We start from the raw sequence: 14194 nt of genomic DNA, 5'->3' as shown, positions 1-14194 counted from the left end.
AAAATAAACAACATACTGTACGTATAGCATGTCCACTCATCATAATACTGATTTTAGATCTTAATTGTTACAATTAGTTACATTTCTTTCTTGTTCCGATCAGTTCTAATCATTTACTATACAGAATATCTTTGAGCCCAGTTATATTGTGTAATGTTTAACGCTGTATTCCATCGTCTCTTTGCAGTGCCATGTGTTCCTACTAGAGTTCTCATCGGGCCCGAAATTTGAAGCCCGGCCCGGCCCGGCCCTAACTGGGTCAGCCCGAAGCCCGGCCCGGCCCTAAGAAATACCATAATGTTAGGCCCGAAGCCCTATAAAGCCCGACAAAGAAAAAAAAGAACGCCACTTTAATGCATGGCCAGCGCAGCAGCATGCGCCGTCAGTGAACCACTGACACACAGACACACGCTGCGCTGGCCATGCAATAAAGTGGCGTTCTTTTTTTTCTTTCAGTGTGTGTCTGTGTGAGAGTGAGAACGGAGTTCAATGGACTTATCGGCGAAATAAAGGATTTATGTAGCTCACGTTAGACTGTTAATGTAGCCTACCATTTCCATATCATTCTAATGGATTCCATATCCAGTGGTGGTGACTGGTGAGTAGCTCCCCGTTTCCTCTGAAGTGAAGCTATGTCCAAGACCCCAAGTATCGTCCCCGTTCGGTGTCCAAAAGAACAAACATAGCCTACTGTACATATATATCCATGCACCCGCTCATGGCGTGTCTCGAGCTTAGAGCTTAGAGACAGCTGAGCTCTGTTATTTTAAATCGGGCACATATAACGAGGTGCGCCGCTGCCGCACTGAGGGACGGCGGTTATAATACTAATCATTTTGTAAATCAAATAGCCTGTAGCCTGCAGTGGACTGTAACATTGCGTGGTCAGATCATACACTACAGAATTATATGGATCGGTTGGTGACTATATGACGTTGATTAGGTCTAATGATTAGGTTATTCATCGCAGCCAGCTGGGTTTAACGAGATGGCTCAGTGCAACTGTTTTTGTCATGTTGCAGTCTATCGTTTGATAATCCGATTGATTTATAAAACATTTAGCATTATGAACTGAAGCAGAAGCTCATTTGGTGCGCCGCAAAACAGAGGCCAGCCAGCGGTATAAACATTAAACAACCACCCCACCGTTCACTTCACGCCTGCACAGTCAGTAATCCATTCCAAGCCCCCTGCCTCCACTCCTCCGTCTTCCTCCTGTCACAAGTGAATCGCCATAGCGCAGCCCTCTTCATAATAAATACATACTTGTAGGCTATATAGCCTACAGCCCTACACATTACACAAATAACAGAATTGCTATTTTTATTATAATAACATTTTTGAAAAAAGAAGAAAAATAAAAAATCACGGAAAATCACAGAGCCCGAGGCCCGGCCCGGCCCGGCCCGGCCCGTCTAATTAGCATATTTTTTGGGCCCGGCCCGGCCCTAAAATGTCGGGCCGGGCCGGGCCGGGTCGGGTTCGGGCAGAAAATGAGAACTCTAGTTCCTACCAGCGTCTCAGTAGCTCCTGACTGTATCAGGAACACTGCTGTTGTGTCCTGGTCTGCCAGCAGGTGGGCAGTACAGTACTCTGTGTCTGCCTGGAGTAGTCCTATGAATGCCGCGGCCATCTCCTGGAATCCCAGCACCGATGCCCTCAACTACACAGCTTTCGTCACTGGTGGTGACGGAACAGTTCTCCCGTGCACGTCTTCCGACAATACGTGTTCCGTCGAGGGTCTGCCCTGCGGAATTACCTTCTCTGTTAAAGTCAGGGCTCACAAAGCATACTGTGACAGCCAGCTCAGTCCACCAATCAACATCTCATCAGGTACCGTATGGGTGGCCATGCCGCCAAAATTGTTTAAAAAAAACAACAACTTGCGTTTCTTAAATCATCCGACCAACCAAATTCCCTCTCATGTGTATTCTCCAGCTCCATGCAAACCCCAAGGCATCAACGGCTCCTTGGACTGTCTGTCCAATGAAGCAACCATATCGTGGAACGCAACGTTAGGGGCAGAGATGTACACGGTGATGGCGGTGGGTGGAGGCCACGCGACAAACTGCACTGCTTCGTCGCTGCCCGCACAGAATACAAAACTCTGATGCTGGCATTCAAAGCAACCAAAGGTATGGCTCCCCCATATCTTGCAAGTATGATTGAACCCTACAAACCCTCCCGCGCACTCAGATCAGCCAACGCAGGGAAGCTGGAAGTACCCTCACTAAAAACGCCGGGACAACGCTCCACACGTCCCAAACTCTTCTCCCTTCTGGCTCCAAAACTGTGGAATGCACTTCCCATTGCAGTCAGAACTGCAGCATCACTCCCAATCTTCCGCCGTAGCCTGAAAACCCACCTTTTCAGACTCCATCATGGCCCATAGCACTTACCCTAACCCCTTAGATAGCATTTCTGTTGGCTTAGATAGCATTTGACACAGACTTATAGCATGTTATGTAGACAGCACTATAATTGTATTGTCTATAGTCATAGCACGCCATGGTACATATGTATAGCATAGTAGTAAATATGTATAGTTTATATGTATAGTGTATGTATAGTTTCATTATATAGATATTCCACTGTTACTTTCTTAGCTTACGCATGTTTCATGATAAATGTTTTTATGTGATGTATTCCCATGCTTTTGTTCTTGCTTAAATGTAAATCGCTCTGGATTAAGAGCGTCTGCTAAATGCCTAAATTGTAAATTGTAATTGCTTCCACCAGCACCACGTGTATGGTGGATGACCTTGCCTGTGGCGTCCTCTATACGTTCTCTGTCACCGCCGCCAACAGCCTGTGTGACAGTCGTCCCAGCGCCACCATCCAGTTGCAAACAGGTAACGCATGTTTAAAAACGCAGCTCAGAGACACAGAAACACATGTACACGTATTGTTTTCCCCCTGTAATGTCTGTGCGAACCCCGGGGTCTATTGAGGGGTTTCTTTAAAACATAAAGTTTTAAGTTGGTCACAAAAATGAAAAACATGTACACATACAAGCACCAATACAATGCTTTCTTTACTATCCTCACCCTACGTTTTAACAGCGGGCGAACAGCGGCGACTCTGGGTGATACAAATCTCCTAGAGGGAGTTCCGTATCACCATTCATGGAGGGTAAACAAAGAAACATTATTTTCGACTATCGCTGGGTCCCATAGACAAATAACGCACTTCCGGAAAATACGCCAGGCTGTCACCTGCTGTTAGAACGTACCATTAGCTTTATAATGTAGAATGCCCATTTAAGTGCTTCACTCAGAAAAGCATCTTCAAAACTCTGAATCCCCCTCCCCTTTAGCCCCATGCCGACCAGTCGACCTCTCAGTTGAGTACAACTGTGCCAACCAGTCGGCACTGCTGTCCTGGACTCCCGCCAGTGGTGCAGTGGAATACTTCGGCTGCGCCCAGGACGACAGTGGCGCCAGGCTGTGCTGTGACAGCTTGGACACAAACTGCACCATAGAGGGCCTTCGGTGTGGAGTCCAGTACAACGTCACTGTACTGGCCTCAGATGGGACATGCAACAGTTCTGTCAGTGACACAGTACGCATTGGAGCTGGTAAGAAATCTCACAGTTGTTACAAGAAACGGATGTTTTGCGATTATTTAAAACCTATTCTATACGATAGTTTCTGTATTCACGTCGCACCACGATGACAGTTGATGTATTAATGACCAGTCCAACTCTCTCCTTTTAGCTCCCTGTGCTCCAGACAACGTGCAGGTTCGGCTGTTGCCGCAACACACAACACGCAACACAACACGCCAGGTGTTGCGTTTCAGCTGGACACAGGTCCCCTGTTCACATGTCCAGTACATGCTGACCATGACGGGTAATCTCCTCGGGGACAACCAGACCTTGTTCGACCTCTCTCTTGGACAAACTCGACTGCCTACGAGATGCCCCTGCCCTGTGGTTCATCTTACATCGCCAGTGTGGAAAGCAGGAACTGTGGTGGAACCAGTGGCCAAGCAGTGGCTCGCAGTGGAAATACAGGTACACTGAGACTGAGACTGATATATATTGTTCAAAAGTCACGTTGGTGCATGTATGTGATTGTGCCGTTCGGGCAGTTCTTATTACAATCAATACTAACGATAAACCCTCCCCTCCACCTCCACAGCTCCTTGTCCTCCCAACAGGAGTGACGTACAGCGGTGTCTTCTCCTCGGCCACAGTCTCATAGAAAGGGTTATGCTTCCGTACATGCCGTCACGTACACGGTGTATGACGACAGCATCTCGCCAAAGTCCCAGCTGTGCAGCACAGGCAGCCTGTCCTGCTCCGTAGTCAACGTCCAGTCCAGTCACCTGGTCGTCACAGCCAGCAACGAAGGAGGGGAGAGTGGAGAAACACGTGTCACATCAGGTACGCGCTTCAGTGCACATTGATGTTAAGAATGCTTCATAGCACTGGCCCTCTAGTCCTGCATGGGGGCCCGGACAATTGCTAGTTTTCTGGTTTGCCATCTAGAGTACCAGGTCTGAATTAGTCCCTGAGCAGACAGAGGAGATCAGCTGCTTCACGACATATAATTTAAACAAAATCATAGATAGCAAATAGCAAAACTTACGTGTTGCTTTTTCCTTTACACTCAAGGATGAATTAGATGTCACTTGAGAAATGACTGTTGACGTTGGCCATGGACATAACCTGTAAATCTCAGGTACTGACTGTGGAAGGAAAGAGCTTCATCATCACTGACCTGAACCCAGGAACCTACTTCAATACTTAACGTGTTAGGGGGGGTCTGGAGATCATCTCTGTAGAATAGGAGACCCGCAGACACTAGTTGGACAGGATAATTTCTTTCAGTTTTGCACTGTCTCTGTCAAACATGGCATGGCACTGAACAGCAGGTCTGTAATATGATATAAACTGCTTTTATTTTATATTCTTTGAGAAAACAGATGTCAACGACGCATTTGTTACTCTGAACATTCACTGCGTGTCAGTTGATTTTAATCTTTATCAATGCATAAACGAAAGCACACAACACAATACATCTTCACTTGGTAGTGACTACGTATGTGTTGTGATCTAATTGTTTAAGTATGTATAGGCAGGCCAATTAATTTGTTATTAAAAATGATAAGTCAACAACCTTTTTATGGTTACAAATAAATGCTTCTACATAATATTTCATATTGCCTTTTGAATGCAGACGTGAGCCGATGCTGATTTAAAAAATGCCAGTTATCTCTCTATTAGTCCATCTCTGTCTTATCTTATCTCTATTAGTCCATCTCTGTCTTATCTTATCTCTCTATTAGTCATCTTAGTATATATATATCATACATTAGTCTCTATTAGTCCATCTCTGTCTTATATTGAATTAATCTTCTTATGATGTTTTGTTTGTTTTTCCCCCAATAAGACGGGGAAGACATCAATCAGCGACATGTTTTCTGACCTGAGGGACGGACGCAAGCTGGAGGGACTAACAGGCAGCACCCTGGTAAGAGAGTGTGTGTGTGTGTGTGTGTGTGTGTGTGTGTGTGTGTGTGTGTGTGTGTGTGTGTGTGTGTGTGTGTGTGTGTGTGTGTGTGTGTGTGTGCGTGTGTGTGTACGCGCGTGTGCGTGCGTGCGTGCGTGTATTATTTCATAATACATTTCGATTTCAGCTCTGACATTACTTTTATATTCAGACATGCTCTAGAATGTGAAGAGTCTGCCTGTGCTATTAACTCATTTTGGCTTAAAAAAAATCATGAAAATGTGTGCAAATCTTTGAATATATATTTTCTTTGACACCGAACGCTTTTAACTTAAATCTTTGCTTCTGGAGGTCCCTGGAATAACATATTTTCGGCGGCCACTAAATCGAAACATAGGTTTCTCAGAAAACTCATGATTTAGAAGGCATTTTGTAAAATCTGGTCTCAGTCCTAAATGGTTTTACCGCCATTTGCTGCTATCCTTCTGCATACAAGTAATTTCCTTCCAAAATGCAAAAGCTAAAATTGTCCTTTCCCTTTCTCCACAGACCAAAGAGCGCGGCTCCACCAGAGTTCACGCTCTGAACAACATCAACAAAGTACTTCAAGTCCTGCATCAAAACAACGTGAGTGCACTGATCACATCTCTGGCCTGTTTGTTTCATCGTCTGTCTCATTTCATTCAGTCAACAGATGCTGTAATCTAATTTATTCAGTCAACAGATGCTGTAATCTAATTTATATGTTATTAACATATGCTGGATTAAGCACGCACGCACGCACACACACATTTACTTTGTAGATTTTGATTATTATTGCAAAACATACATTTACCACTTCAGCACTATACACATTTTGGCCATTTGCAAATAGCCGATCTACAAGTTCACAATGCATCGCGATGCGACGCTTTCTCCACCAGCGATATTGGGCTGCTGGTGTTTAAGAGGGAAGAGTATTATTTTGGGTTAGGGTTATTTAGGGTTTTTAAATCACACCCGTGTGAAGTGAGGGGCGCTCTTATCATACGTCATCATACATCATCTCATTCTGACCAATCACAATTTGCGTCCTCAGTTTTGTCAGGTTTTTGTTGAGTACACAAGGGTTAGGTTACACACACAGGCTGTGTGTGTGTGTGTGTGTGTGTGTGTGTGTGTGTGTGTGTGTGTGTGTGTGTGTGTGTGTGTGTGTGTGTGTGTGTGTGTGTGTGTGTGTGTGTGTGTGTGTGTGTGTGTGTGTGTGTGTGTGTGTGTGTGTGTGTGTGTGTGCGTGTGCACGCGTGTGTGCGTGCGTGCACGCGTGCGTGCGTGTCTATGCCTCAGAATATTTTGATAGTACTTTGGAATGCATCAGTGTCACTTGCACTATGTTTGCCGTGTTCTTGTTCAGTCTACAGTACACCAAGTCGCTTCAACAAATATAGCAAATCTACAAGCTCACAACGCGTCAGGATTTGTTATTTTTGGTGATTGTTCCTCCCAAAATAGTGACTGTTTACTGCTGTAGGCCTAGTTTATGACTTTCAGCACCAGAGACAGCTCCCCCATGGCTGTGGGCCTAGTTTATGACTTTCAGCACCAGAGACAGCTCCCCCATGGCTGTGGGACTAGTTTATGACTTTCAGCACCAGAGACAGATCCCCCATGGCTGTGGGACTACTAGATTATGCAGACTGTGAGACTAGTTTATGACTTCAGGACCACAGACAGCTCCCCTCACTGCTGTGGCATTAGGCTCTATTTGTAAATAACTCTTCATACTTATCCGGGCCTCTTCCGACTTCCTTCACAGGCCAGATTAACCCTTTGTGGTGCCCGGTATTACGACCAGGGCTTGGCGCTTAGCATTTTTCCAAGTAGCACGTGTGCGACTAATCTAGTAGCACACAAATTATTTTAGGAGCACGATGAAAAGTTATCAAATAATGTGTTTTTGAGGGCCCCCTCCTATGTATACCGGTATACCTAGCTTTAGTCCCCACACATCTCATGATTTGCCATTGACGATAAACGAAATTTGGTCAAATTTCCACTAAATATGACGTAAATTAAACATCAAAACATTAAATGCCATTGACATTGAAAGGAAAATGTCATATGTACATAATATGCAAACCAGCTATTAAACGAATCACAGCTAGGTATTCTGATGTACGAGATGATTCATGATGATGTATGATGATAAAGAGTGTCCCTCACTTCACCCAGGTGTGATTTTTCTTCAATAAAGTGATATGAGGTAGGGACGGGCAATATGGCAAAATATTATATCACAATATCTTTTCAGCAATTATCAAAATATTGATATTCATCAGGATATAATTTTTATGTTTATTTTTATATAATCTATATAACCAATTTGTTTTTATGCTGATAGACTTTTGGTTTTTTTATGCAGATAGATAGATAGATAGATAGATAGATAGATAGATAGATAGATTAATTAAATTAAATTATTATCTATATAGCTATCTATCTATGTTGCTCATGGATGCATGGATGGATAGACAGACTATCCGTTTTTATCCTGCTGTTCTATCATGTGATATTCGATGCTGGGCAAGATGATTGTGAATTAAATTGTAACATTCTCCTTGGCTTTGACTGCTTCAGACAGAACATCTGACACACAGCTACGGTAGACTATTAATTTATTAAGCTGGTAACTTAAAATCGAAGAGCGACTGACATAGAAGACATTTTTAGAATCTGATCTCAGGTCAGAATGAAAACTGTCAGGATGTAGAAGACATTTTTAGAATCTGATCTCAGGTCAGAATGGGTTAATAATAAATATTATTATTATATTATTATTATTATTATTCACGTTCGGCATGAAGGTATACCGTCTCTTAAACCCCATTTTGGCCTCAAAATTAGACCTCACAATTAAAAACAAATATTCTAAATCCTCCAGTTTTCTGAAATAAATGTTTTCACTATTTTTGAAAAAATAGCAGATCTACAAGCTCATAGTGGCGCGCTATGAGCTTGTAGATCTGCTATTTTTCAATAGCTAAATTATAACATAATATTTAAAACACCAAAAGGGGTTCCTGCGGTTAAATTAGGGTTAAATAACTAAGCCGATTAAAAAAAAAAAAAAAGACTTCTAAACTGTTTCTACAGCTCCATCTCAATGAATTAGAATATTTTGTGAAAGTTCATTTTCAGCTGTAATATAATTCAAAAAGTGAAACTTCCATTCCATTATTCTCAACTCATAAAGTGAAGTATTTAAAACATTTTTTTGTTTTAATCTTGATGAGCTACAGAGTACAGCTCATGAAAATAAAATCATCATCATTCATCTCAATGAATTAGAATATTTTACGAGACCACTAAAAAAATGATTTTTTTAAAACGAGAAATGTCGACCATCTGAAAAGTATATTAATGTATGCAGTTACTACTTGGTCTGGGGTTAGGGTTAGCCGTTTAATAACAATAATAATAATAATAATAATAATAATAGTTTTTATCACCCTCGGTCTGAAGCCGTTTAATAACAATAATAATAATAGTTTTTATCACCCTCGGTCTGAAGCCGTTTAATAACAATAATAATAATAGTTTTTATCACCCTCGGTCTGAAGCCGTTTTACGTCATTTGTCTCAGATTTTGGCCATTTGAGGTGACAGACACTATCTCCCTCCATTAACCCATTCTGTGGCGGGAATCCCTTTTGGTGTTTTAAGCATTACTATTATACTTTAGCTATTGAAAAATAGCAGATCTACAAGCTCGTAGCGCGGCACCGAGTGCTGCGCTACGAGCTTGTAGGTTTGCTATTTTTTTTAAATCGTTAAAATGTGCCTCAAATCTTTGAATATATATTCTTTCAGAGTGAACGTTTTTATCTCAAATCTTTGCTTCTGGGGGGTCCCTGCATGGAACTACATATTTTCAGAAGGTGGGTCGGTGTCATATTACATATCATTTCTGGGGTGAAATACTGAGAACCACTGATATAGAAACATGAGGGTTTTCAGAAAATGTGGCTGTGTTATTAAGTGGCTTTGGGCTTATATTTCTTGTATATATTTTTTCATTTGGGGCTTCCTTCCTAACGCTGTTTAAAACTCTCAAAGATTAAAACACTTTCATTTCAAGGACCCCCAAATGATGTATGTATTTGGGACCCCCCCCCCCCCCCATCTGAAGACCCAGGGACCCCCGTACCACATTTGTGTTCTTAAAATGTTTCAAAAATATTCTACATTTGTTCGCTAGTTCGAAAACCGTTGTAACGTGCAACTTGCACACAAGTTAATTTAGTTTTCTCCACAATTCACATTATTTAAGGGGCTCTTATGTAGCGCTGGTCTGAAGGGTTTCACTCTGATGGAAGGGGCTGTCCCTTAAGGGGCTCTTATGTAGCGCTGGTCTGAACGGTTTCACTCTGATGGAAGGGGCTGTCCCTTAAGGGGCTTTTATGTAGCGCTGGTCTGAACGGTTTCACTCTGACGGAAGGGGCTGTCCCTTAAGGGGCTCTTATGTAGCGCTGGTCTGAACGGTTTCACTCTGATGGAAGGGGCTGTCCCTTAAGGGGCTCTTATGTAGCGCTGGTCTGAACGGTTTCACTCTGATGGAAGGGGCTGTCCCTTAAGGGGCTCTTATGTAGCGCTGGTCTGAACGGTTTCACTCTGATGGAAGGGGCTGTCCCTTAAGGGGCTCTTATGTAGCGCTGGTCTGAACGGTTTCACTCTGATGGAAGGGGCTGTCCCTTAAGGGGCTCTTATGTAGCGCTGGTCTGAACGGTTTCCACATCAAGTCCATGGGATCATCGTTATCAGATTCTGTAGAAAGTAACACACACCAAAAATAAGATTTATTGACGTATAATGGTACACACACACACACACACACACACACACACACACACACAACCACAAAATAAGCTTTATTGACGTATAATCGTTCAACATGCGTGTATAGAAACATACACTCATTCAATGATTAGCTTTATCACACACACACACACACTCCCGTTCTCTCTGTGTGGCGGTGGCGAGCGACACGACTTTATGATGATCCTCGTTCCACTGTGTCGTGGTTCCCCTCTCTCCAGCAGTTTTGGTTTGTGATAATGGGTAGATCGCTCACCGTTTGGCCCCCAAACGGTGAGCGATCTACCCATGACATTGTTTAATCCAGTGTTCTACCGCGCGTAAAACGCTATTCCCGACATGTGTTTAATGCGTTTAATTCGCCGTTTTAAAACAATTAAAAAAGAAACAGCGGATTTATCCGGGACAAACCTGGAAATCAAGTCGTCGTCTGGGCTGCTAGGGCTTCTGGGAAACGTAGGCCAATGCAAGTGAACGAGAGGGGAGAGACAATCTTGGCTCGCTTTGCTCTTTGTCTGTGACCCGGATCAAGGAAGTGGCTTTTTTTAATCGGCTCAATAACCGATGCGGGCAGTGTTTAGTGTTTACTGGCGGATTTTCACGGATCTAAAGCGCAAATTCTTTCCGCGTATGCTGCAAAGGTAATAAAACAATCTCGGCAGTGTAGAATATTTGGGCGGGAACCCATTTTGGTGTTAGCACTATGTCATGCTTTAGCTATTGAAATATATCAGATCTACAAGCTCATAGCGCGCTATGAGCTTGTAGGTCTGCTATTTTTGAACAATCGAAGAGCGACTGACATAGAAGACATTTTTAGCTTCTGATCTCAGGTCAGAATGAAAACTGTCAGGATGTAGAAGACATTTTTAGAATCTGATCTCAGGTCAGAATGGGTTAATAATAAATATTATTATTATATTATTATTATTCACGTTCGGCATGAAGGTATACCGTCTCTTAAACCCCATTTTGGCCTCAAAATTAGACCTCACAATTAAAAACAAATATTCTAAATCCTCCAGTTTTCTGAAATAAATGTTTTCACTATTTTTGAAAAAATAGCAGATCTACAAGCTCATAGCGCGCCACTCGGTGGCGCGCTATGAGCTTGTAGATCTGCTATTTTTCAATAGCTAAATTATAACATAATATTTAAAACACCAAAAGGGGTTCCTGCGGTTAAATTAGGGTTAAATAACTAAGCCGATTAAAAAAAAAAAAAAAGACTTCTAAACTGTTTCTACAGCTCCATCTCAATGAATTAGAATATTTTGTGAAAGTTCATTTTCATCTGTAATATAATTCAAAAAGTGAAACTTCCATTCCATTATTCTCAACTCATAAAGTGAAGTATTTAAAACATTTTTTTGTTTTAATCTTGATGAGCTACAGAGTACAGCTCATGAAAATAAAATCATCATCATTCATCTCAATGAATTAGAATATTTTACGAGACCACTAAAAAAATGATTTTTTTAAAACGAGAAATGTCGACCATCTGAAAAGTATATTAATGTATGCACCCCCCCCCCCCCTTTTCCCCTCACTGTATATTCTGTTTCTTTTCCCTTTTTGCTTCCTTTATGATGAATTCCTGTTCTGTTCTTTAACTATATAGAAGTGTCTATTTGTACGTCTCTAAATGTTTTGATGAATTGGACCCTGTTGTATTAGTGTAATGCTTAATTGGGTCGTCCACTCACAGTTAACAGTCTTTGTATTGAGTTTGTGCTTGAAATGTACTGTAATTCTGCAAACTGTTAATAAATATTTCAATCAATCAATCAATCAATCAATCAATCAATGGGGCCTGGCATGGAGGTGATCAGCCTGTGGCACTGTTGAGGTGTTCTGGAAGCCCAGGTCTGCTTTGATAACAGCCGTAAATTAATTTTAGTCAGACAGTCAGTTTGTGTCCAGTGGAAACTTCTATGAATCTGATCTCAGGTCAGAATGGGTTAATTGTTCAGTCTCATGTCTCACATGTCTCCCCCTCCCCCAGATCCCGTCGGGCCTGTTCATCCCCAGCATGGCGGTGGGCGCCATCGCCGGGCGCATGGTGGGCATTGCCGTGGAGCAGATGGCGTTCCACCACCACGACTGGATCATCTTCAAGAACTGGTGCCGCCCGGGAGCCGACTGCGTCACCCCCGGACTCTACGCCATGGTGGGGGGGGGGGGGGGGGGCTGTCTGGGTGAGTGTTAAGGCCTATTCATTGTCTGGATTTACGGGGGTGGGGTGACCACCGAACTACAACATGACGTCACTGAGGTGAGCACCGAACTACAACATGACGTCACTGAGCCGCGGTGAAGAGCAAACCACCGCCACCGCTCCAGCCCTTCTCTCTGTTTTTACTCACCACCGCTCAACGTTATTTCAGCTCCGGTGGTCAGCTCACCACCGGAGCGGTGCTCACCTCACCACCGGAGCGGTGGTCAGCTCACCACCGGAGCGGTGCTCACCTCACCACCGGAGCGGTGCTCACCTCACCACCGGAGCGGTGGTCACCTCACCACCGGAGCGGTGCTCACCTCACCACCGGAGCGGTGGTCAGCTCACCACCGGAGCGGTGGTGAGCTCGTGAGCTCACCACCGCCGCTCGCCGTGCTCACGCAGGTGAGAGAGAGGGAGACAGACGCCGTCGGTTGGTTTTGGTCGCAGGAAAATTAACCCATTCTGACCTGAGATCAGATTCTAAAATATGTCTTCTACATCCTGACAGTTTCATTATTAACCCATTCTGACCTGAGATCAGATTCTAAAATATGTCTTCTACATCCTGGCAGTTTCATTATTAACCCATTCTGACCTGAGATCAGATTCTAAAAGTGTCTTCGATTTTTCAAAAATAGCAGACCTACAAGCTCATAGCGCGCCACTCGGTGTCGCGCTATGAGTTTGTAGATCTGCTATTTTTCAATAGCTAAAGCACGACATGATGCTAACACCAAATGTGGGTCAAAAAATGGGTTAACCCGTTTTGACCTGAGATCAGATTCTAAAAATGTCGTCTACATCCTGACAGTTTTCTGAAAAAGCTATGTTTCTATGTCAGTCGTTCTTCGATTTTTTTCAAAAATAGCAGACCTACAAGCTCGTAGCGCGCCACTCGGTGGCGCGCTATGAGCTTGTAGATCTGCTATTTTTCAATAGCTAAAGCATAACATAATGCTAACGCCAAAAGGGGTTCCCGCCCCAAAATGGGTTAAATGATTTTTAGTTTTAGACGTTTTTTGTCTCTCGAATGTATAGTTTTCGTTTAGTTTTTAGTCACATTTTAGTCGACCCGGAATGTCTTGGTGTTAAGTCTAGTTTTAGTCGACTAAATGTCATAAGATTTCAGTCGACTAAATCTATGGTTGATTTAGTCGACTAAAATGTATTTTGGCGGGCCTTGATGCCGTCGTAATGGCTGATTTTACACTCAAAAACATTGTTTAATAACTGTCCTCCTGTAGGACAGCGCCACCTAGAGGGTTAGGCTCTTCATCTGGTCAAACTCAAGATGTCAGTGATCCACCCACTTAAATAGACATTTGATTGATTGATTGATTGAAATATTTGTAGTTTGTAGAATTACAGTACATTTCAAGTACAAACTCAATACAAAGACTGTGTTCTGTGAGTGGACGACCCAATTAAGCATTACACTTGTTTACAACAGGGTCCACATTGTTCAATTCATCAGATTTTACAGAGGCCAGTTTCGAATTGCAGCCATCCGTAGGTGCCCTTTGAGAGCGGTTTTGAAGGAGTCAAGGGATTCACATGTCTTAATGACTGTTGGTAGGGCGTTCCACATTTTGGTGGCATAGGAGCGAAAATAATTTAGTCCCTTGTTTGTGCCGAATCTCCCTCTGGTGTTGTGGGTGTGGAC

General features: G+C 43.0%; 1 protein-coding gene across 2 annotated transcripts; it reads left to right on the top strand.

The window, feature by feature from the left end:
• Nucleotides 1-1771: 1771 nt before the first annotated feature.
• Nucleotides 1772-12337, top strand: LOC310859580 (fibronectin type III domain-containing protein 7-like). Of its 2 annotated transcripts, XM_083766200.1 has the most exons (10): nucleotides 1772-1833; nucleotides 1939-2135; nucleotides 2740-2852; nucleotides 3317-3577; nucleotides 3717-4015; nucleotides 4143-4387; nucleotides 4619-4685; nucleotides 5397-5477; nucleotides 6006-6083; nucleotides 12316-12337. In XM_083766200.1, exons 3-6 carry the CDS (start codon nucleotides 2750-2752, stop codon nucleotides 4203-4205), a joined length of 726 nt encoding a protein of 241 aa, XP_083622326.1. In that variant the 5' UTR covers nucleotides 1772-1833; nucleotides 1939-2135; nucleotides 2740-2749; the 3' UTR covers nucleotides 4206-4387; nucleotides 4619-4685; nucleotides 5397-5477; nucleotides 6006-6083; nucleotides 12316-12337. The 2 variants fall into 2 exon arrangements, with proteins under 2 accessions (XP_083622326.1, XP_083622327.1); XM_083766201.1 differs by lacking the exon at nucleotides 4619-4685.
• The last annotated feature ends 1857 nt before the right edge of the window (nucleotides 12338-14194 follow it).

This window comes from Protomyctophum parallelum (assembly GCF_964188405.1).
Source record: "Protomyctophum parallelum genome assembly, chromosome: 5".
NCBI lineage: Eukaryota > Metazoa > Chordata > Actinopteri > Myctophiformes > Myctophidae > Protomyctophum > Protomyctophum parallelum.
The sequence above is the reverse complement of the archived record's forward strand: the minus strand, read 5'-3'. Positions and strand labels throughout refer to the sequence as shown.